This window comes from Enoplosus armatus, chromosome 2, assembly GCF_043641665.1.
Source record: "Enoplosus armatus isolate fEnoArm2 chromosome 2, fEnoArm2.hap1, whole genome shotgun sequence".
Taxonomy (NCBI): Eukaryota; Metazoa; Chordata; class Actinopteri; order Centrarchiformes; family Enoplosidae; genus Enoplosus; species Enoplosus armatus.
Window position 1 is genome coordinate 19,945,754 of NC_092181.1, and position 23,955 is coordinate 19,969,708.

The 23,955-nt window shown below is 40.7% G+C and overlaps 2 protein-coding genes across 4 annotated transcripts; both read left to right on the top strand.

The window, feature by feature from the left end:
- Window positions 1-4,668: 4,668 nt before the first annotated feature.
- On the top strand, window positions 4,669-13,093 carry smad1 (SMAD family member 1). 3 transcript variants are annotated; one of them, XM_070926723.1, is made up of 6 exons: window positions 4,669-5,189; window positions 7,651-7,914; window positions 8,020-8,136; window positions 10,375-10,596; window positions 10,833-11,089; window positions 11,474-13,093. In XM_070926723.1, exons 1-6 carry the CDS (start codon window positions 4,790-4,792, stop codon window positions 11,615-11,617), a joined length of 1,404 nt encoding a protein of 467 aa, XP_070782824.1. In that variant the 5' UTR covers window positions 4,669-4,789; the 3' UTR covers window positions 11,618-13,093. The 3 variants fall into 3 exon arrangements, with proteins under 3 accessions (XP_070782824.1, XP_070782833.1, XP_070782841.1); XM_070926732.1 differs by having other exon boundaries at window positions 8,020-8,121; XM_070926740.1 differs by lacking the exon at window positions 8,020-8,136.
- Window positions 13,094-14,894: 1,801 nt separating this feature from the next.
- mmaa (metabolism of cobalamin associated A) lies at window positions 14,895-23,498 on the top strand. Its single transcript, XM_070923427.1, has 7 exons — window positions 14,895-14,921; window positions 15,254-15,683; window positions 16,605-16,727; window positions 16,872-17,042; window positions 17,711-17,796; window positions 18,904-19,053; window positions 22,367-23,498. Exons 2-7 carry the CDS (start codon window positions 15,254-15,256, stop codon window positions 22,658-22,660), a joined length of 1,254 nt encoding a protein of 417 aa, XP_070779528.1. The 5' UTR covers window positions 14,895-14,921; the 3' UTR covers window positions 22,661-23,498.
- Window positions 23,499-23,955: the final 457 nt, after the last annotated feature.

Here is a 23,955-nt window from a genome sequence, read left to right on the forward strand (position 1 = left end):
CCACATATAGTCGATGCAAGGAATACATCTTCTTCTTCTCCTCAGATAGTTAGTGCTAAAACGATTAGTCAATCTACAGAAAGATATCGACAATGAATGATAATCAGTTAATTGTTTAAGTCACCCATCACCTAAACATCGCTGCTTTTCCTATTGTATTATTGTAAATTTAATATATCTGTGTTTCGGGCTGTTTGTCATACAAAATAAGCAATTTAAAGACGACGTTGTCACACTTATACGATCGTTTGGAAAAAATAATTTAGTTAATTGATAATAAAAAGTAATCCTTAGTTGCTAAAGAGAAATGTTTGTAGGAATCGAAATCACTGGCCATGTCAGATCAAGAGTTTTTAGGGATTCAAATTGGTCTGATGTTGTTATTACTTCAGTTGGAAAACAGCCAAACCAATCGGAGCTTTGTAGGTGGGATTAAGAACGAGGATGCCATCTCCCCGTGCCACATCCATGAAAACAGCATCACAAAAACAGCAACGAGAATGGATGAGATCAACGCAGCTGTACAGGTTGTTAGTCAATTTACAGAAATAACATTTTTTTCTCTGATCTAAATGCTAAGATTACCTGCTCTTAACTGCTAACAGAAATCAGCTAGCATGAACACAAATATCACACTGAATCTTTCCTCATGCGTCTATTTTGTGTTTAGATTAGATCTCAGATTAATTTGCTTGCATCTGAAATCTATTTGAAGTTAAATTCTGAGAGAATCATTTGGAAAGTTGGTACACTGGTGTGCTGTTTATGTCATGCAAACATCCATGTCTATACATAGGTATAGGAACAGGGAGGCACAATGGCGCCTTTATATTTTGACTGCCTCACAGACAACTCTAAACTAGCATTGTCCAAAGAACCAACACAAAGCCATATACGACCTATGTGGTCAGGCCAGCAGTCAGATATTTCTAACTGTCAGGGTTGGAAATATCTGAGATATATTCTCCAGCTGCAGCAGAATCACATTAGAGCATTGTGAAGCCTGCTCCAGATGTTACACTACAGAACTTTCTGGATTCTTCCATCTGAAATGGATTAAAGGTTGTCTTCTGCAGCTAGTCCTGAACTTGTGCTCTCACTGACCCCCCCCCAGAACACAAACACAAGCTATACGTTATATTAACGTACATCACCCCTGTCCCCACTGCGTTACATTAACGCACCCACCCCCTACTGGACACTTTATCTGGACACTTTACTTTATTCTGGTCACTGCACTGTTGTTATTTATCTTATCTTATTTTTTTTATTTTATTTTTATTTTTATTCTTATTCTTATTTTAGCTTTTATATTCTACTTATTTGTTATCAAAACAATAGCACCTTCAGACCACAGCAAATTCCTTGTAATGTATGTTACTTGGCAATAAACAGTTTCTGATTCTGATTCTGATTCTGATTCTGATAATGCTGGTTATTGAGAGGCTGTCAAAGCAGCTTTGTGGCTGGAAGTGGATCAAAAAGACTCCCTGTAAGTCTGGCTGGTGACCATGGTGCAAAGATGATGTTGCACTTTTTGCCTTTTGAACTTGGAACATGTTGTATTGTTTTGCTCCACACTCTTCTTCTTTGTGTGAAGATGTGCTGAGTCAGTTTTGCATCAGACACTGACAAGGTCATAATGTGTCGCGATACAGCAGCTTTCCAAGTTCTGTTGTCATCAAAGTTGTTTGAAGTAAACATGGGGGCGAGCAGAGGGCGTACCGTTGACTTTTCTGGTTAGGGTTAGGTATTGAACCTCCATACCATACTTTATTGGTACTGACTGTCACATACTGAAAGCTGGCATTAAATGCCTAAGATTTGTAACCTTGCTTAGCGCTGAAACAACTAATCGAATAGTCGATTGACAGAAATTCAATCTGCAACTCTATTGATAATCGAGGAATCATTGAAACATTGATGGTTTCAACTTCTCAAATTAGATGACTTCCTTTTCTTAAATTATAGTAAACTGAATGTCTTTGTGTTTATGGAAATTGGTTGGACATGTAAAGCAACGATGTATAGTGAAAACATTTAAACGTTAATGCTTTAGTCCCTAATCTTGTTGACTTAAATCTGAATTTTGCCAATTTTAGTCTATATAGGCATATTTCTTGGGGAGCTTCTTGTAGTTAGACAGCAAAAAGGTATCAAAAAATGGTATAAAAATAATTGTCATTGGTACTGAAACTCAGTTATAACGATACCCAGTCCTGATAACAAGTCCACTCTTCTTCTACACTATAAAGGAGAGAGCATTCTTGGTGAGAGAGAGTGAGAAGGGAAGGTAAAAGTTTAGAAAACAGCCTTTTTCTCTCCCACCCTGCACCTGTGGAAAAACCTGCAGGCCTCAGCAAGAGGAAGTGATGTTGCTGCTGTTCTGGAGATGACAGATATGAAGACATAACTACACCGCCTGTTTCCTGTCTCTGATGGTGGAGAGTTGTTCCCTTAGGATGCTAGCAGAGTGTGATATCATAGTGGGGTCTCGAGGCACAAGAGATGTCAGTATTGAGATGTGTTTCCCCTTGATCTCTCTCTCTCTCACACACACAAACACACACACACACACACACACACACACACAGACACAGACAACCCCAAGTCCTCCCGTATGTCCCCTCCCTCATATGACAGTAGTTCAGCATCACTTTTGATCAGCCAGTGTGATTCGGGTGGCTACGCTAAGTATAGGTGCAACTTGCTGCTTTCCTGTCAGTGTGGTTGGCAATAGTAAGTGTCCACAAACACACACACACACACTACACACAAACACACACACATGCGTTGTAAACAGCACCTGTTCTCATCAAACTTCCCGGCCCGTTTGTCAGTATGATGTAGCCGACACATGCAGTAGCTGACAAAGATAGAAATCGCTATTCATCCCATAATCTGAAGGGCCAAGAATAACTACAGAGCAGTCTTAATGTTGTATTTGTTCCTGCTCGTAGGAAATCCAATATACTGCAGGCTTTACTGTCAGTGAGTGATGCATCCTCACCCGTGAGTCAGTACGGATAAAAGGTGGTGGATTTCTGACAAGCTGTTTATTTGATTCCGGGATTGCATCTGAACATTTATGCATAGCCAAACCTCAACCATAACTATGTTTTTATCACCCTAATTGCATTCAGACTTGAAACGAATGTGGAACTGGGAGAGCTCAATGCGCTTTTGTTTTTCCCTTTTAAAAGCTAGAATGCGCGTACCTCCTGGCTACTGAATTGCTCCTGTGGGACCCGAGTGAATGGGCACATTTATCCTGGGGTCCACATGCACTTCCTTTTTATTGTCCTGCACATTGCCAGATTCCTCCCCAAAACAAGTGTTTGTTGGTTGGTGGTGTTGAAGCCTTATAGAACATTTGCCTCAGCAGGCGACTCATTGAAAGTCTCCTTCCTCTGAAATCTGAAAGATCTTTTCAAATTTCACATATATGCTGAGGGAGTCGTCAGGCAAATACTTTTTTTTGCTCGAGCTGCTACGTGTTTGTGAGAGAAAGCAACAAGCAGGTTTTCAAAATGTACCTACAGTTGGCAGTCAAATCAAGTAAATCTATTGGTTGGCAATATGGATAAATTGTATCACTGTATATTGAGTTTCTATATTGCAATATTGGTATATTTGTGATTTAGTTAAAGCTGAAACAGTGAGTCTACTAACCAATTAGTTGCAACAATGTTAGCAACAATTTTGATAACTGATTAATTGCTGAAGTTTTTTTTTTTTTTTAAAGCAAAAATGCCTAAAATAAACTATTTCAAGCTTTTCAAATGTAAATATTTGCTAGTTTATCTTGTCTTCTATGATAGTAATCTAAATATCTTTAGGTTTTCAACTATTGGTTGCACAAATAAGTTATTTTAAAGACGTCAACTTGTGACTTTTTCTACTGAAATGTACTATACAGCAAACTGAATATCTTTGGATTTTGTACTGATGGTCGGTCAAAAAAAAACCTCAGGACTCAAGTACACAAAAGAAAAAAAGTAATTTGAAGACGGGTCTTTGGGACATTTTCTGATATTTTATAGGCCAAACAATTACTTGATTGATCGAGAAAATAATCAGCACATTAATACATAGTGAAAATAATCGTTAGTTGCAGCCCTGTTGGAGTTTTCAGCTCCTGATAGATTTAACCTGCCATAGAGTTTTCATTTCTGCACCGTGAATCAGGTGTTAAACTTGCAGGCCAAATGCGTATAGGTTGTGTAGGCTTTATGCTGTATGTGAAGTCCTTTGCTGTAACTGACATTAGTGAGTGGTGGTAATGTGACAAGCCATACGGACAGGAAGCTATCTGGAAAATGTCTGGTTGGGGTGGATGTTCACAGGAGGGTGTCCGTTGTGACTCCTCTGCCAGTTTCCCAGAAGCCATGACTGACATGGCCATAGCAGTTATAATGGTGACATCATCGCCTCATCAAGAGTTGTTCCGGCAATCTTCTGGCGTGACATTAGTGCTGCTAGTGAAGCAAAAGGGGGAGACGTTAATGTTCACCATAGTTGCTACAACCTTGTTGGAGAAAGGACACAGCAAGCAAAACTGATCTGCAGAAGTGTGTTTGAAATCTCTGTTGGAAGAAGTTTTTACTCATAGATGCTAACGCACCTCTCCTTTTCTTCTAGTAAGTGGCTATCAAGAGGACCTGATCTTACATCTTTGAAGCTGAGGATTATCTGAAACTCCAAAAGGACAAACACTCATAGCGTTTCACCCTTTCTCTTCTAAGACTTTTGGACATAAAGGAGAGGGGAGGAGGACGGCTCGTCCAACATGAACGTCACCTCACTCTTCTCCTTCACTAGCCCGGCCGTCAAACGGCTACTGGGTTGGAAGCAGGGAGACGAGGAAGAGAAATGGGCGGAAAAGGCAGTGGATGCTCTGGTAAAGAAACTGAAAAAGAAGAAGGGAGCCATGGAGGAGCTGGAGAGGGCTCTCAGCTGCCCGGGTCAGCCCAGTAACTGTGTGACAATCCCCCGCTCCCTGGATGGACGGCTGCAGGTGTCCCATAGGAAAGGTCTGCCGCATGTCATTTATTGTCGGGTGTGGCGCTGGCCCGACCTGCAGTCCCACCATGAGCTGAAGGCCCTGGAGTGCTGCGAGTACCCCTTTGGCTCCAAACAGAAGGATGTGTGTATCAACCCCTACCACTACAAACGAGTGGACAGTCCAGGTAAGTGATGTGATTCTAAAATAATTAGGACTGCACTGATCAGGGCCAATACTGACCTTATTAAGTGATTAACTGATTCACATTGTCAATATTATACATCCTTGTTATAGACTCCTTGTTGGGTTACATTCATTTAATCGCGTTGGAAAAGTTGGATTGGTGCATCCCTCGAAATTATAACACAGATGCTGAAACGGTATAAAATTAAACTCAGTAGAAATTACTTCTGAATTTGTGTTAAAATGAATTTCAGTGACATCCTGGTGGCTTAGCGGTTAAGACCCATACAATTTACTGTGATCGCAACATCCCAGTTTTTCCAGTTTTTATGTTTTTCCTAATAAACAGAAAATCGTGCCAAAAAAACACTTAATAAACTGATTAAAAGAGAATTTCAGGAACCCTTTGATCAGTTTGTACGTAAAGTTATTAGTCCTACCCTGAAGTTCCGGTATTTTCATTTCCAGTAATTACTTCTGCAGATGTTCACTTATTTTACTCTTTTTTTCTTTCTTGCATCTTTTATCTGTTTTCTGAAAGTTTTTTTTTTATCCATTTGCCAAGAAAAAACACCACACACCTTTTATTTGCAAGACTGATTTGCAAAATTTTTGCTCAGCAGGAGAGGACATTAAATCCAGGATCAAAAGATGCTTAAACCCAAATTAAACCAAAGTGCTTCACACAAGACAGCAATTAAAATCTTCAAATTATAATCATATAAAAACCAAATTAATTACATTTCAAAATGAAATTGATAAAACCAACTCAAATAATATTAGATAAGAAATAAAGAGATCATTCAAGTAAAATCTAATTTAAAAAAACTCCAGTATAATCAGGATAAGAAGAGATTTTAATAGATCCTGTCTCTGTCATTCCAGAGCCTCGGGGCCGTCACCGCAAAGGTAGTGCAGGAACAAGACAAATCAAACACTACTTGGCCTCTTACTAAAACAGAAAATGAGGGTCAGCTGACAAGATAGAAACAGCTGTGTGCAGGGTGCTAAGTGTGTAAAGGGCCAAATGTGTGTGTGTGTGTGTGTGTGTGTGGAGCAGGAAATTCCATCTGGGGGAGAATGAGGGCTTTGTTTTGGGCAAGCTCTGTGTTGCTGGCCTTTTTTTTTTAATGCACACATGTAGACACACACAGGCACACACACTCTCGCACGCGTGTTACAAAAGCGAGGATACACACATACTTGCACACACACACACCCATGACTGCACGCACAGTTTCTCTGAGGATGGCTGGAACAGGAAACCAGTCACCCACACACAATGGGAGGAAAGAGTTGCTGCCTGCTTTGCACACTTTTTGTTTTAGCAGCGGGTGGAAGAAGGAGGGCTAAGGTGATTAAACCCCACAGCACCTGTCTGTCCACACTACCCCCCCTCCTTTTGCTTCTAACACCACCCGCCTACACACACACGCATCCTGTCAATCTCCCTTCACTATTCTACTAAACACCTGCTCCACATATAACCTTTGAAATAAACTGCTACATTGACGCATTGGCCCGTTGTAGCACACATGGGCTACCTGCAGGAACACTGACAGCAGCGCGGGCCCCATCTAAAATTTCAGCACCAGCTTTATTTATTTGCGAAGGTATTTATAGACACAAGTGGAGCATATCTGTGTGGTATGTGTGCACTGCACCTGAATAGCCCTCACATCAGCCAGGATATTTACCCCAAGTGATGAATTCCTCAAGAATGGATCTGCTCATGTTTTTTCAGAGCAGAAACCTCAGGGTCTGGGCCAAATACTGCTGGCTAAGACCAACAGGCTGGAAGCTGATAAAAATGCAGGGACATCTGCGTTGAGAACGCAGAAACATTGAGAGCAGAAAGAGATTTCTTTTTTATGTTGGAATCAAATAAATAAATTCTTATTGAGATTGTATGGATCAGTTTTGCATTTGTGTGCGATGGTGCAAGATGTCTACTGTGCTGAAACGATTAGCTGATCATTAGACAGAGATAGATTAAGTTCATTTTTTAAGTTCATCACAGCAGCCATAAATCACAGAACAATAAGATAAAGAGACTCAAGGAGGATCTTTAATGAAATTTAATGAAAATTGTATTGAAAATATAAAGTTAAGGGGATCAAACAGTGCATCAGAGTTACCGTATTATGGATAAAAATCCTCTATTACAATCCCCCATCTGTATGTTATTTTATGTCATATATTTATAGTTGATAAGTATATCGTGATCAGAAAAAAATTCTGTAAAATATAGATACATTATTAACAGATGAACAGATGAAATAACAGGACAGGAATACCTTTTTTGTTACCAATCCATCAAATTGAATACCTGACACATCATCACATTGATGCAGTCCTGCTCATTAATTTGGTGTACGGTATTCTACACACTGGAAAAACATACAGTGAGTGCATCACAAACACTTTGTGTTTTAACCGTTTTTGTCTTTCTCCCTCCTCAGTGCTGCCCCCTGTGTTGGTGCCGAGGAACAGCGAGTTCAACGCCAAGCATACAATGTTGCCTCGCTTCCGCAACCCTCTACAACAGAATGAGCCGCACATGCCGCAGAATGCCACCTTCCCAGAATCCTTTGCTCAGGCCAACACAATGCCTTTCCCCAGTTCGCCGGGAAACAGCTACCCAAACTCGCCGGGAAGCGGCAGCAGTGCCACCTTCCCTCATTCACCATCCAGCTCCGACCCCGGCAGTCCATTCCAGATGCCAGGTGAGATCCAACAGTGAATAATCTTCCACTTTTCTTCTCTTTTCTGCGTACTGAACAACAACAACTCACTTCTCTGCTCTTTGTTCTGCCTCCTTCCTGATGCAGAGACTCCTCCTCCTGCCTACATGCCCCCAGAGGAGCAGATGACTCAGGATTGCCCCCAGCCAATGGACACCAACCTCATGGCTCCACCCTTGCCTCTAGAGAGTAACAACCGGGCAGGTAACCATGGCAGTTACTATCACGCACACACACACGTCCTTGTGTACAAGGTGATATCATCCACATACTGTGAAGCTGTCCGCACCTGCTCGCCTTGAACTGCAGCAGGTGCAGAGATTTCTGGGAACCCTGTTTTTTTTTTTGTTTTTTTTTTGTGGTCAAACTCCAAATGCAAAAAAAAAGAGAAAGACCTTGGCTGAGTTGGACTTGGCATGCTATATCCTGTCGGATAAAACCTGAACAGTGTATGGGAAGGATCTGCTAGTTTACAGTGAGGCTCTGTCTGTGGGTGCGAGCCCATGGGAAGCTCTAAGCCTCAGCAAATTAAGCCAGGCCTCAGAGCAGTTTTATGAGGTCTATAAAAGCTGGGGCTTATGTCATCTCTGCTGGTGGTAATGACTTGAAACTCGTTAACGATAAGATTCACTAATTACCTCCAACTTTCAGATCTGAAATGTGGTGCAATAATTGCTGCTATCTCGACTTTGTGGTTTTGGCTTTGTTGTGCTACAGAGACTCATCTAAACCCTGCATTCATGGTCGTAATAGACCATACAGTGGACATGTATTGGACTCCAAAGCCATCTGATTGAAAGGGAAATTCCATAGTTTTTGTAGAGATGGTGATATTATCTATCAGTGATGATAAGTATATACTTGCTAAGTTAATTGCTGAGATCTGGGAACACAGTAATATTGCTAAAAGTCTGATGGAATATGGTTTTAAATGAACCCCCAGGTTAGGTAACTTACTTGGAAGAGAAAACTAAGGTGAATTGTAAAAGGATTACCCAAACTGTCCATTGTAATCATCCATCACGGTTTACAGACTGACTTCCTGGTATAATTTTTACCTATAGTACTTATTGTTAACTGAGGTGACAATAATTACAGCAGGGATTATTTCCGAGTTAGTATTACCAGATGTGCCAAATGCTGGTTTTACCTCAAAATGAGGTGATTTAGATTAGTGGCTCCCAACCTTGTGACTCCTTTATACAAACAAATGTGAACGCCTCATCATAGCAGGCATGTCTATGAGTTGCAAGCAGGCCTATAAAAGAGTGATTTTCCCCTCTCAGAAGGATGTTTAGAGGCATTAAGAGGTAATATATGTATATAATATAATTTTCAAAAGCAAAAAGTGCAGAAAACAATTTCATATCCTGGTAATCATCTCACGACCCCTTAGATTCATCTTGTGACTCCTTATTGTTCTTCAGACATCCATGCTGTAAGCCACTGGGTAATCTATCGGCTTATTTACAACTTGTGTAATTGTCTTGCTTGTTCCCGTTTCTTGCCTCGTCACACTTTGTTGTAGCAATGTCGCCATGTTCTCAGATCTCAGCATATACTAAGAATCACACAACCGATAGAAACGATGGCCAAAGCAACAGAAATTAAACCCAAGTGATAAACCAAAACCTTTCTTTAATGGTTACATTTTTATTAACACACACCAAATTAACATTATTCTCACCTCACACTGGAACAACAGCTGGATGAACTGAAGCTTTCCATACCTATAACAAAATATTTGTACTTTTTTATGATCGTACACTCAAGGCCCCAAAAATCCTGTCCACACATAGTGACAGCAGTAGCGGGAAGAGCTGTAGAAATGCTTGCTGGAAGTGGGAGTTTGGGGAGTTTTTTTCTTTTCCACAAGCTGCATCCTGTACAGGGGAGCGGGTTTCTTTTGTAGGCCGGCTCTGGGAAGGGGACAGACAAAACACACCTGCTAGCCAGTGCCACGCCACAGGGGAAGTTTGGGAGAAGTATGTGCTTAGATAAACATGATTTATTCTTCTCTCTCGGAGAGGGTGAGGCCAGCTGGCACTGACTCGCCTTCTGATACAAGGCACAGAGAGCATGGCCAGGCACCTTCTATTGACTGTTTTCCCGCTCAATAAAGGCTGGTACACTGACCACAGACAGAAGGCATGCTTTAGGATGCATCTGAATTGATTTTGGTCAGTATAAATGTACACAAATGTAGCCAGTGGGTCCTATATATTTATTTAAATCATTGTTATGAGCTACAGGGGACAATTTGGAAGAAATAATTGTGCAGATGAGTAAGATTTACAGCTGAGCCTCTGCTGACATCAGCGGTTCCTGGCAGCTTGTCTGCAGCTTGTCTGCTCAGAGGAGTCTTAACTTTAACTGTGTTAAATGTGTCTATGTCTGTCTTTGCACTCACTCCTGTGACCTGTTAATGTGTTTCCTGTGCAGATGTGCAGCCCGTGGCCTATGAGGAACCCAAGCACTGGTGCTCTATTGTTTACTACGAGCTCAACAATCGCGTCGGAGAGGCGTTCCAGGCGTCCTCCACCAGCGTGCTCGTCGATGGCTTCACAGATCCCTCCAACAACCGCAACCGATTCTGCCTCGGCCTGCTCTCCAACGTCAACCGCAACTCCACCATTGAGAACACCCGGCGGCACATCGGCAAAGGTGCAGTATGGAAAGCCTGTCAATGACTGCAATGCACCGTCTGTCAACAGACGAGACTAAATCAATTAATGTTGCCAATAGATAGAACGGAACAATAACAACAAATTGAGTAAACATTTTAGTGTATTGATTTGAAGATGACCGCACTGATGTTTTGGGACCTTTGCTTTTGCTGACGAAAGTGAGCTCTGCTTCTGCAGGTGACCAATGCTTTATTCTCTCCTGCTCCCTCTCAGGTGTCCATCTGTATTATGTCGGTGGGGAGGTGTATGCAGAATGTCTGAGTGATAGCAGTATCTTCGTCCAGAGTCGTAACTGTAACTACCACCACGGCTTCCATCCCACAACTGTGTGCAAGATTCCCAGCGGCTGCAGCCTCAAGATTTTCAACAACCAGGAGTTTGCTGAGCTGCTGGCCCAGTCCGTCAACCACGGCTTCGAGGCCGTTTATGAGCTCACCAAGATGTGTACCATCCGCATGAGCTTTGTTAAGGTAAGTTGATCAGATTAAAAAATAAATAAAATGATGTATGGACTTGATTGAGTTTTACAGTTGACTGACACTGTTAATACGTCGTTTCATTGTTAGGGCCCATTATTTTCATCATTATTTCTTCTTTGTTAATTTGCTTGTTTTTTTTTTAAGAAACCTCGGAATGTATGCATCTTCTTAACTGTGCTAGTTGTTAGTTGACCCTTTCCTCTGCAAAGTGCAGTGGACATTATCCTTAGAGAGCAGGAACTTTTGGATGCTTGGAGACATAAAATCAGGATGAAATTCAGTAAAAAAATAAAATAAAATTAACCCATTATTAACCAATTAGGAACAAGTGGTGTAGTGGCATAATTCAGAATGATGTGTTTTCATGTGTTTCAGGGCTGGGGAGCAGAGTACCACCGCCAGGATGTGACCAGCACACCCTGCTGGATTGAGATCCACCTGCATGGTCCCCTGCAGTGGTTGGATAAGGTGCTAACCCAGATGGGCTCCCCCCACAACCCTATATCCTCCGTCTCCTAGGCTTCACTGTCCTCAGCCCTGTGGCTGTCCATACCCCAGCATTGTGGTCTAAGTAGCAAAAATAGGGTCACAAATTGGCTTGTGGTTCAGCCAGTCTGCCCTTTTCTGATAAATGATAAAGGTTTTGACTGAAACACAAGCTGATCTGGGACCAGTAGGGCTGGGTGGGTTGTTAAATGGGTTGGGTTGTTCTCTACTTGAAGGATGTCTGAATTGGGCACATTTACAGTCTGGGAGAGGAGTAAGCAAAGTGAGCGTGATGCAACTGGAAGATACTTGATCTTTGTGACCAACTGTAATAATTAGACCATCACACTCATCATGATGCAAGTATCCTCCCTGATCTTGCTCCCACAACGTCTCTTTTTCATCGTTCTATTACTCTGACTCATTACTAGTTTGCATCTAAATATTCCCTCTGAAATCCAGATATACGTGTGTAGTTACAATAATTATGTGACATTCCAGGTCACCAAAATTGCAGTCGGCTGCCGTCTACTGTCTGACTGCAATGAGGTTGGCATGAAATGTACTTATGACATGTAAAAAGTTGACCAATATGACTGAAAATTTTTAATCATCTCCAGATACTTAAACAAGTATGCCGTTTACTCAAAGTGTTCTTTTTAGGCTAATAAATTAAAGCAGTACAAAGTTATTATAAAAATGAAACCCCATATCACAGATCATGAGAAATAATAGGAGGGCAAAATTAGGGGGAGTATGAGAGTTTAGAGTGGGGTTTAGTGTGGGGCATGGCACTAAAAGGGCATTTCAGACTATTCAGAAAAAAAATGTTTAAATGTTGCTCATCTTGTGTTACACTCGTGTTTCAAATGAATTTTAAGAAAAAAAAAGAATAGTGTTTAGATATATTCACTATTAGAATATGTGCTGTGCAGTCTGGTTTTGCAAAGCATAGTTTGGTTAGCGTAGTGTTACACATTTAAGACTGGTAGCTGAACACCACATGAAGCGGAGGCAAATACAAGTGCAGTTTAGTTTGTTCCGTGCTGTATACTCTGCGGCAAAATCTAATGTGTCAAATATGGAGTCACATTGAGGACATAAATATTTCAGTGACTGTGCTTCATTCTCTTATTACATCGACTGAGCAAAAATGACTGTTATGGGAAAGTGTATGTTGAGCATTCAAATTTTAATTGTTGACGGAGAAGTTACTCAGTTACTGATGTCCCAATATGTTTTTTTTTTTTTTATATAAAATGCAGATTTTGCCATTCAATTCTTTTTATGCTTTGAGCAATCCTCTTTGCTATTAAACTGTATTACTCTTTACATTCTTTTTGTATTTTTGAACATGTTTTCTGTGTTGTTTTTCTGCACTTTCACACATTGCCTCTTTGTTTTTTTTTGTTTTTTTTTCTCCTTTGTGTTTTTGCTCAGTAAAACTCCCAGAAAAGCAGTTTTATTCCATGAATATCAAGCCTCTACTGGAAGATTCAATAAATTTGTTTCATTACTTGCAACATCTCTGTCTCTTTTATGAACACTGTGTCAGGGCATGTGTATGTGTTTTTGTGTGCCTTTCTGTTTAATTACAGGCCACCCATGCTAAGAAAATATGCATCATGGTATTGTGAGGGGCTTTCAAAAACATTAACCACTCTGTGTGTATGTGTGTGTGTGTGGACGTAGACATTCAATTAGGGAGGCACAACAATTACAAGTGCATCTGAAACCCAACTTCACTAATGTTAAGCGTAATTGCATTTTCCAGTAAATTGCAGGAAAATGCTTGAAATCATGTCCTCCTTTGTTTTATGGGGCACATTGTGACAGTCCTGGAGCAGTTACAACAGTCTTCCAGGAAGCTCCCTGGAAATCACTGGCTGAAATGTGTGTGTTTGTGCGTGCAGGAGTTTCATGTGACTGTACATGACGTGGGTGGTATGGTTGCACAGTGGTTAGTACTGCTGCCTCCCAAGAGTTTGCATGTTTCTCTCAAATTCCACAGAGAAGCACGTCAGGTGGACTAAAGACTGAATGTCTAAGACTGAAAGTGTTAGTGAGTGTGCATCTATTCAGCCCTGTGATGTACTGATAATCCATCCATCCTAACAAACATTGTTAGGGCTGTGTCCATTGCTTTTTCAGGAAACATGCACATTTGTCTCACACTAGAGTTCTAACAAACATATTTTTATAAAATGTATTTTGTGCATTTTCTTTCATTATTGCTGTAGTTTAAGGTTTTGTTGAATTTCAGTATTGCACGTCTTATTTTACATTGTTTTCCTAAATGATAGCCCATTCATTTCTTATTATTTTAATGTCTGAAATGCACTTTGTTAGTCCAAGAGCCCATCAAATAAAAGTTATTCAACATTACCACCTTGTTTGAGTAGCTTTGGCCAGGACAGGCCTTTCTTAAAAACAGCTTGGTTAAGGGCTTTGGTTCACCAATTAAACAATGAGACTTAACAGGTTTTGGTGAGACAGATTCAAGCTGTGCATAGTTAAAAAGTTAAGTAATGTTACAAGTAATTGTCCAAGCAGGCGCCAGACCTCCCAGGGGCCCCAAAAACCTCAGGTGCAATTTGTTTCCAATATACCAATAAATTACAATTTTCAGAAATTACACACTCTGTTTACTGTTTTACAGTTTAGCCTAAATAGAAAGTTTAGAAGTTGTATTCATTTTCTGTCATTCCTGTTGTATTATATCGTTGGATTCATTTTTACAATTGACACTCCAATTCCGACTGATATACTAAATGTTCTGTAATGTACTGAATTAGTTCAAGAGCTCAACAAATTTGAATCATTTTGATGTTTTTACCAATGAGATGATGATAAGGAGTTCAAAAAGCAAGACAGGCAAGCAAGGTGTCCCTTTACATTAAGGAGGTGAGTACTTACAAATAAAGAGTGCATGTAATACCTGCAAACAAGCTACAGTTAACAATCTGGGAGTCAGAAGATATTGCTCACATGTTGTCAAGTTAGATGATTTTTAGGAAGAAGAAGAAGGAGCTTCAGATAAATGTGAAAATGGACCTCTGCTGCCATCTACTGGCTGAAGTTGTCTACCGCCATCATTAGATTTTAATTTTTACTTTTAGTAAACGCCGCAAAACGTTTCACCAGAGACCGCGTCAAATACATTTAGTAGGAATCTTTATTTATAGAGTATTTAAAGAGTAAGATATTTTTTATTGTAAACATGAATCAACGGCACTGTTTGTCGGGGGCGGTGCCGTACGTCAACGGAAACAGGAAGAGGGTGAATGAAACAGCCGTTGATATGTAACCTGTAACACCTCCATGAAGCTGCTACGAGGTCAGCGTGAATTTCAATTTCACACTTAATGGACAAATTGTACAAAGTGTTTGTGAGCTATGTTTTTGACAACTGTATTTACACGTTACGTTTGCCCGCCTCGTTGACGTAACGTTAGCCTAACGTACAATGGAAGATAAGCGTTTAAACAGCGAACAGTTTTGTAACTTTGGTGTCTGGAAGTTATTTAGCCATGGCATAGCTAACAATACTTCCGAAGAGAACAGACAAGGCAGTCTTCTGTTTGTTTTTGTCATCTACATTGTAGCTATCGTTAATGAGTTTAAAAATCACCTCTGACTTCTTGTTTTTCATCCTGTTTCTCCTCCTAGATGCCCCACATTTACCAGAGAATGCGACGGTTTGACTTCTCCCTCCTCCGCCACATCTCCTCCCTTCCCTCCTCGTTCACTGTCCCCTCAGTCACCAGGACATGCTGCCTCCACCGAGGAGCCTTCACTGGCTCCCACGCCTGTTACCAGAGCACCCTCCCGGGTCACAGCTGCCAGCACAGGAGGGTTGTGAGCACAGCCCTGAAGCAGCACATACAGGACCTGAGTGGGCCTGAGCAGAGACTGTTGAATAAACTGTACGAAGGGCTGATTAGAGGACAGCGGGCGTCTCTGGCTGAGTCCATCACTTTGGTGGAGACCCAGCATCCCAGGAAAAAAGAGCTGGCCCAGGTGCTGCTGCAGAGGGTGCTGGCCTACAGGAAGGAGCAGGAGAGTCGTAATGGAGGAAAGCCGGTGGCCTTCAGAGTAGGTGTGTGGTCTGAGTTTCTGAGGTTTATTTGTATTCAGCTGGACATGTGTGAAGACAACACCAAGGGAAACTGTGGTTTATTATGGGCAAACTGTAAGTGTGCTTACTGTTAGGGGATGTAGGTATACCCTCTGTGCACTTCATTATACACTCTCCGGCCACTTTATTAGGTGCACGTACACAATTTAATGCAATCCAGTACAACAGATCTGCCACAAATTCTACATTTAGGAAGATTATAATGTTCAGTGTTTGTTGACACTGTTATAGAGGTTTAAATTAAACTATATGTTTAATATTGAGGTTGTAGTTATTGTTGTTGTTGCACTGGACTGCATTATATTGAAATGTGTTTCTAATATTCGCCCCCCCCCCCCTCGTGTTCGGGGGGAAAAACATTAGAAACATCGTTCAGTGTAATGTAGTTCAGTTCAACATCACTACAACCTCAATAATAAACATGTAGTTAAATGAATACCTGTCTAACAGTGTCAATCAAAACTGAACATTATTATCTTTGTAAAGGTAGAATTTATGGCTGAGTTGTTGTATTGGATTGCATTACATTTTTCCCGTACGTACACCACATATTTTCTTCTGACGCTGTTGTTGTTGTTGTTAAAGTCGTTCTCCTTGTCTGTGTACAAAATAACATGCAGTCAGTGAGAGCAGAGCACCACACATGAATTTCACACTAATTTCTACACTTAGTCATGCCAGTGATCAGTAACAGTGATTTGTTTTTGTTTTTTTAAGAGAGCTGCTACATTAGTTTAGTCACCAGTGTTAGTTTCAAACCTGCAGGGGTGAGATTTACACTGTTTATCTTGTATTTAAGTCTGTTTTAAAGTTATATGAAGTCAGAGAAATCACTTCTTGGTGCCATTTGTTGCTGATTTGTTCGCTTTGTTGATTTCTCAGGTCTGTCCGGACCTCCAGGAGCAGGGAAGTCATCTTTCATCGAGGTGGTGGGGAAGATGTTGACAGGACGTGGACATAAAGTTTCAGTGCTGGCTGTTGACCCTTCCTCCTGCACAACAGGAGGTAGCATCTTATACACAGATCATCATCATATGATACTGATGAAGAGTTGTTGTTGGGCGCTTTACAATGCACAACAGATTTATATGGGAAATTGTAATGTGATGTGTGAAGATGTTTTATTCTGACTCATCCTTCTCGTCACAGGGTCTCTGATGGGTGATAAGACTCGTATGACTGAACTCTCCAGGGACATGGATGCTTTTATCAGGCCATCTCCAGCCTCAGGAACACTTGGTGGAGTCACCAGAACAACTAATGAGGCCATCGTTCTCTGTGAGGGCGCAGGATATGACATTATCCTTGTAGAAACCGTAGGTAAGAAAGTGCACCTTTTTTAAATTCAAAAATAGAAAATGTTTTCTTCTCCCTTCACCCCTCCATCATAATAAACCTGTCATTTAAGAAAAGTGGCAACTCAGTACGGTGGCACATTATGATGTTCATCAGTAGTACTGCGTATTTAATACAAAACGTTTCGATATACCAGTGCCAGAATGACACAATCCCTTTTCTTCTCCAGTGCTGTTCACTGCCTTACAAGAACTTAAATGAAATACAGTATAAGACTAACAATCTCAGCAAGTATCTGTTGTCACTCTTAGTGCTACAGACACCATTCAGTCAAGTGTTGAGGTCTGATACCCGGCCCTATTCATCAGACACCTTTGCATCTCAGAGGCTAGAATTTATTCAGTGTGATGAATCTGAAGTTTGTGGAAGCTCATGATTATTCAAAAGAACTTCTCAACAAGTCTTGACCAAGAGTCCTTCTTTTTTCATTCCTTTCTCTACGGTGAATTACTGTAAAATCAAATGAACTTGCAATCTAACTGCAGGATTGGTGGCTCTTTATTGTGGATTTAGTTTTAGATTTTCAGTTAGTCATTGGTTTACATTAGTTTGATTGCCTATAAAAGTCAGCATCATATTTTGTTGTATTGTTTGGTCAGTTGTGACCATTAAATCTGTCTTTTTATTTCCAGGTGTGGGCCAGTCAGAGTTTGCAGTGGCTGACATGGTTGACATGTTTGTGCTATTGATTCCACCAGCAGGGGGCGACGAACTTCAGGTCAGTGACGGCAGCAGAGTCAGATGCTGTTTCAACTTTTAGGAACTGGAAGAGAGAGAATATTCGATGTGCTGGGTTGAATAATGCTCAAGTCTAATCTGACAGGTTATAAAGTTAGTTCTGATGGAGTGTCCAGTAATTATGTCCTGGCACGAGTCTTGTGAATTCGGTAACCTGGGAGAAACACATTATACAAACTTCAGACAAGTTTTATTGCTTTTGTGTAGTTTTGAGTTAAAAGTTTTGTTAGAAGTTTTTATGGAGTGAAAACACATTTTGATTTCAGCCTCATTATTCTTACACCGCACATTCTGTGATGGAGGAAACAGATTATTTAATCTACATTTTGAATGACCTTCCTGCATAAATACATTTACGAATGTACATTATTAAGGAGAAATGGACTTTTCTGTCCACATTTTATGTAAATATAAGTATGTTGACCAAAACTATATGCTAATTTATTTATTAATTAGCTAAATGAATGGCTTGAGTAGCGTAACTCATTAGGATTAATATTATGGTGATTATTGTGGGACATTAAGCAGCTCAAGTGGCATTTGTTTTAATGACTGTAATTATACCTTAAATGAAGCACAGATTAATCAAACTACCTTATACACAGTAAACGTATGTTATTCAGATTGCAAGTACAGTATTCAGCAGACGTGCTATGAAACTATGTGACAATAAACATTTAATTGCATTGAGATATGACATATTATATTACTCAAAAGAGAAATAATATTAATCGGATAAAGCCCAAACAACACTGCCAGCTGCATCTACTGCAGAGTCCCCAGCTGTGTACAAAGAACTGTAACTCTTACTCATAAGCTCAACTGCTTTCCTTGTCTTGGATCAGTCTGAAGCTGATATCAGTGAGGAATGGATAGAAAGCAACAATATCAGATTAATAACAGACTGTATTGGTTTCTTCAGGTAAACTGGCAGCCACCCACAGCTCTATCCATCCATCACTCTGTACACAGATCCCTCAGCAGATTAGGCGTCTAGACATCAGATTTATTTACAGTGTTTTGAGAAGTTAATGACCCCCCCCCCCCCCCCCCCCCCACCCCCTTTAATGCCAAAATCTCTGTCCAGGGTATCAAGAGGGGCATCATTGAGAGGGCTGACTTGGTGGTGGTGACGAAGTCGGATGGAGACCTGGTGGTGCCAGCCAGGAGGATCCAGACTGAATACACCAGCGCACTCAAGCTGCTCCGGAGACAGTCCAAGTCCTGGAATCCTAAGGTGTGTGTATGTGTGTAAGAGAATATGTGTGTGTGTGTGTGTGTAGGCAGTGTCGTGAGAGAAGGAGCCAACAACAGCATAATTAGGCATTAAAAAAAAGGATAATTGACATGTGTTCAACATTTGAACTACTGGGCAGCCGTAGTACAAGTATCACTGCTCTGTGGACCCGACAAGCCTTCCCACTGAGAGGTCAGCTGACCCAGGAGGCGGGAGGGAGAGGATGATGATGATGATGATGGTGGTGGTGGTGGTGATGATGATGTCATAGCATCATGGTTTCAGTGCTGCAGTGTCTCAGCCCTCCCCGCATGTCCCAGCTCACCCGCCTGCGTTCCTGGCCTTGTCCCTTTGTTTTCCCAGTCCAATGCAGCATCTGCCCACTGGGCAAGCTGCCAGGAAACACCCCCACCTCCTACCCCTCCTCACCCCCACCCTCCACTCCTGCTGCTCTGAATACTCTGCTGCTGTGTCATGCATTTCGCTGATTAGAAGCCTGCACACTCAACATAAAAGCTGATAGGCTGCTCCTCATTGTCTCCTCTCTGTATTTATCCTTACCTTTGCTGTCTTGCCCTCTTTTGTGTCTGTCTGTTTGGCTTACAGTAACATAATCTACGATTTAGTCATCTTCATCAGTCTGCCTTCTACTGTCTACCTCGCTCAGCATGAATACATCAGAATCAGAAATACTTTATTGATCCCCGGGGGGAAATTACACAATTACACACATAAAACATGTGTGACATAAGTGCTGCTTTAATTTGTAAGTTATTGATACTATGTGAAAAATCTTCGGACCTAATGATTAACTACTGTCACTAACAATTAGGGCTACAACTAACTGTTATTTTCAATTTAATTGTTTGCTCTATAAAATGTCAATGTTGTTTGCCTATAAAATACTTAAAAGATTAGTTGATTATCAAAATAGTTGCCAATTAATTTTCTGTCAATCATCTGATCGTTTCAAATGCTGATTACCTATCAACAAGTTAACCTGGAGTATGCGTAGTGGTCTCTGTTAATGTCTGACAGGGGCACTTCACCAATATTATATGATTATAGACTCAATTTACTAGTCGCAGGGAATAAAACTTAAAAATGTAATAATGTCTTCTCTGACACTGGAGGAACTTTATCAAGCCTTACAAAATGAAACTTAAATCTCATCTCAGGACCTATTTATTCTTAAAGGCATTTTATTGATGCTTCCTCGGCCTGATTTATTCTTCAACAATTTCTTGTCTTTAAATATTTATTCAAATCCTTTTCATCGTCTTTTTTTGTAACTCCGAAGTATTTTGCAACCCTGGTTTGGAACAGTGCTGTATGAATAAACTTTTACTTACTTACTCTACTCACTTCTAATCTCAGTTTGAATTTGGAACATTTTGAAGAGAGACCCTGCGTGGAGTTAGAAAGATGTTTGAAAGGCGTTTACAAAAATAGTATTGAGTTGGATTCTGGGAAGTGTAGGATCTGGTGTTTTTGGAGCTTGTTCTGTCTCTTACAAGTCGACATATTTTTCTCACTTACCTCTCTGACAGTTTTCATAAAAGGCAAATTCATTCAGTTTGTAGTTTCACTGAAAACTATTCACAGTGAGGTCTGTGGATTATTCAGAGAAGCGGACATTTTTCATCAGCAACAATCAAAATTCCATTAAACTCGTTGTTCTGGTGTGGAGGCGGAAACCTCAGACACAGAGACTCGGTATCTTACAACAAAGAAAACCAAACTTATGTGCATGGCTGGGTGCCTGTAGGGGTAAGTAAAGCAGTATGTATTTTATTTTGAACTCACCCTTTTAAAGAAGATAATTAGCGAACGCGCAGTACGGTTAGTCTCACAAATGTTGATTTCCTGCTTTTGCATCAGACTCAGATCAAATCCTTGTAAAATGATTAACTTAATGATGTAATTAGAGGATTCATAATTGGCTGTTGATCACAGGCCTCCAGTATTTATCAGGCTGTCAAATTCAACTTTGCCGATTGCCAGTTGATGTCAAATTATCTCCAAATGATACATGTAATTTCATTACACTTCAGCAGTCTGGAGATTGTTGAGTGTCTGTGGGGTTCATTTGCCATCAACGCTGAGGTCTTCTCTCCTCCTCCGAACTCCCTTCTCTCATTTTTATTTAGGCTATATTAAAGTGTGTAATGAAGTGATAAAAAACAGAAGATTAACTTTTATATAAGCAGTTTCATGGGTCCTAAATGCACCTGAATCTGAATGAATGCCCTGACTTTCTTTGTATTCTTTAATCTGAGGCACTTTCACTTCTGTGTCTGCTTTGAATTTGAATGTTACCCTGAATTTCATCATGTGCTCTTGAATCTGTGGCAAGCTCTGACAATAGATATGCAGTCACTTGTGCTAAACACATAAGTGACATTTATCCCCAGATTGCTTGTGTGAACAAGGTGTTACAGGGAGACAAATACTCAACTACACTGTTTGTAAAGTGACGTGACAGCTTCTTACAGGAGCAACAGCAACTCCTCAGATTCAACTGCAATTAACTATGCTCTTTGATTATTAAAAACAAAGGTTAATGCACCTTTAAAGTATGTCTTTGGCAATTGTAGAAAGAACAGCAACATTTCTGTTTTACATACAGCACACAGGACTTTTCATTGTTTATACACAATGCACATTAAACAACGCTGACATTTGAAAATCAATGTAAATGTGTCGGGGTTAGCTGCTAACAGCTAATTTGCACTCGTAGGCCCATCACAACTAAAACCTGACAAACCACTATACAAAGTAAAGTCACAAAAAAAGAAGACATCTTAAACAAATGTTACCATCAAACGAGAATAAAAACACTGAACACACAAGGGTCCTCGGCTGTAATAAAACTGGGGACGCTGTAGTTATGTTATGTGTCAACCATTTGGCTACCCGCAATTTTAACTATATTTTAAATTTGATTATTTCTTAAATGTTGTATACAGTAGATATTATATGTATAATATTCCGGAGGTTTGCTGTTGATTGTCCAATTTTGTTGCATCTGAGACGGTTATTACCTCAAGGAAACTCTATTGTATTGTCCCAGAGTTTGACAAAGTGCTTTAAAGGAGGACGTGCTATTCCATACAGAGTCTTAAATATGAGACACATGTTCACACAACATTTAAAACTTTCCAAACTAATAAATGAAGTGTGGAAGGCAGTTGCAGTTGCCATTGGTGACATCCTCAGGCTGAACAGTCGAATTGTCCAGACTACCACCTGATGGTTGAAAAAGAGACCCTTAAATTCACACATGTACCCCTGCCCCCAAATCTCTCCTCAGGTGGTGCGCGCCTCCTCACACACAAATGAGGGCCTCCCAGAGGTCTGGGCCAAGATAGAGTCGTACCGGGACGCCATGTTAACCAGCGGTGAATTGCAGGGCCGTCGGACGGCCCAGCAGAAGGTTTGGATGTGGAGTTTGATCCAGGAGAACGTCCTCTGCCATTTCCAGAATCACCCCAGTGTCAGAGAGGCTCTACCCCACCTTGAGGAGAGGGTCACCAAAGGAGCCATCTCCCCAGGCCTGGCTGCTGACCTGCTTCTCAAAGCCTTCTCATCATCATCATCACAGTAATCAGTGGGACTGCGCTTTTGGAGAAGGGTGGATGCGTCACGGCTGATCAGGGCCATTCAATGCCAATGAAAGCCGAGACAGAGTGAGAATACGTGACCTTGACTCAAAAAGAAGCAGCCTTGCTCTTTTTACACTTAATTTGAAATTTAAAACACCTCAGATAAAAGTCACCTCTCCATAGAAACTTCAGTCTTTGCATGCTTTAATCCAAATCAGGAGAGGGCTGAGAGTGCTGACAGTTGTTCCTTCTCGCCTACAGCTTCAAGACACATCCACATTTGGACAGTGGACAGCAAAATGAAACATTTCAATTGTGTTTTATTAGTGCTGTGAGATATGAAATGTTACGCTGCCAACGGTCTGGTTTTCTAAAGAAGATACTGGGATTGTCTTCTTGGACAAGAACACTACAGACCCTCACGAACAGTTTTAAGCAGTACAAAACATCTGGAGGATTGTAAAGGCTGTGTTGTACGTATGGAGAGTAGTTTGCACAATACCCATCACATTTACGAACAGGGTTATTAAATGATGAAGCTGTGACTTGTCCACGCATATATATATATATTGACATGACAAATACTGTGGTGGAAGTATGATCTGTGATAAGCTATTTTTCTTGCCCACCTTCCTTATACAGTGATCAATAATACGCAATATGTGTAACAGTGTTAATGAAAGGATCACGCTTAGAGGAATGGGATTAGTTATGGTCACCTGATTCTCTTGTTAAACTGCCATGGACATCTTGCAACTGGACTTTCACTGTTTTAATCACTATTTTTGTTCCTGTGTTGAATATTATATTAAAAGAATGACGTGAATCTTAAATGGATAAGTGAATAACATTAAATCTGTCAGTACAGTTGGCCGAGCTTTTCTCTCTCCTCGTGTTTGCTCATGATATGAAAAAAGGGGGAGTGATTAATGTTACCTCTACGAATATTAGTCCTGAGATTTGTCAGAGATGTAATGAAATTGTTTTTCTGCACTCTGGAGCCAGAGATGTCAGTGCTAGATATCCCCTGAATGAGTCGGCTGCACAGTTGCTTCTAATTCAGGCATAACGCACTTTAATATTTTCAGAATTACTTTAATAATGCACTGCGCTCCTGGACACCACGAGAGAACTAAAGACAAAGAGAAGTCACACACTCATAACTCTGGTGCAGCTACTTTATTAATTTTAACAGGCATTCTGCTTTATTCAGGGTAGGGCAGTAGACTCCAGTGTCAGAGGGTATTTCCCAAACACATCACAGTCATGTGATAATATCCTGCTTAAAATATCATTG

Bases quoted from the DNA above. Each gene is read 5' to 3' on its own strand.
- mmaa (XM_070923427.1), top strand. From the start codon at position 15,254: ATGCCCCACATTTACCAGAGAATGCGACGGTTTGACTTCTCCCTCCTC. The intron at 17,043-17,710 runs GTAAGAAAGTGC...TTTTATTTCCAG, and splicing joins TATCCTTGTAGAAACCGTAG to GTGTGGGCCAGTCAGAGTTT. The intron at 17,797-18,903 runs GTCAGTGACGGC...ATCTCTGTCCAG, and splicing joins CAGGGGGCGACGAACTTCAG to GGTATCAAGAGGGGCATCAT.
- smad1 (XM_070926723.1), top strand. From the start codon at position 4,790: ATGAACGTCACCTCACTCTTCTCCTTCACTAGCCCGGCCGTCAAACGG. The intron at 7,915-8,019 runs GTGAGATCCAAC...TTCCTGATGCAG, and splicing joins CAGTCCATTCCAGATGCCAG to AGACTCCTCCTCCTGCCTAC. The intron at 11,090-11,473 runs GTAAGTTGATCA...CATGTGTTTCAG, and splicing joins TCCGCATGAGCTTTGTTAAG to GGCTGGGGAGCAGAGTACCA.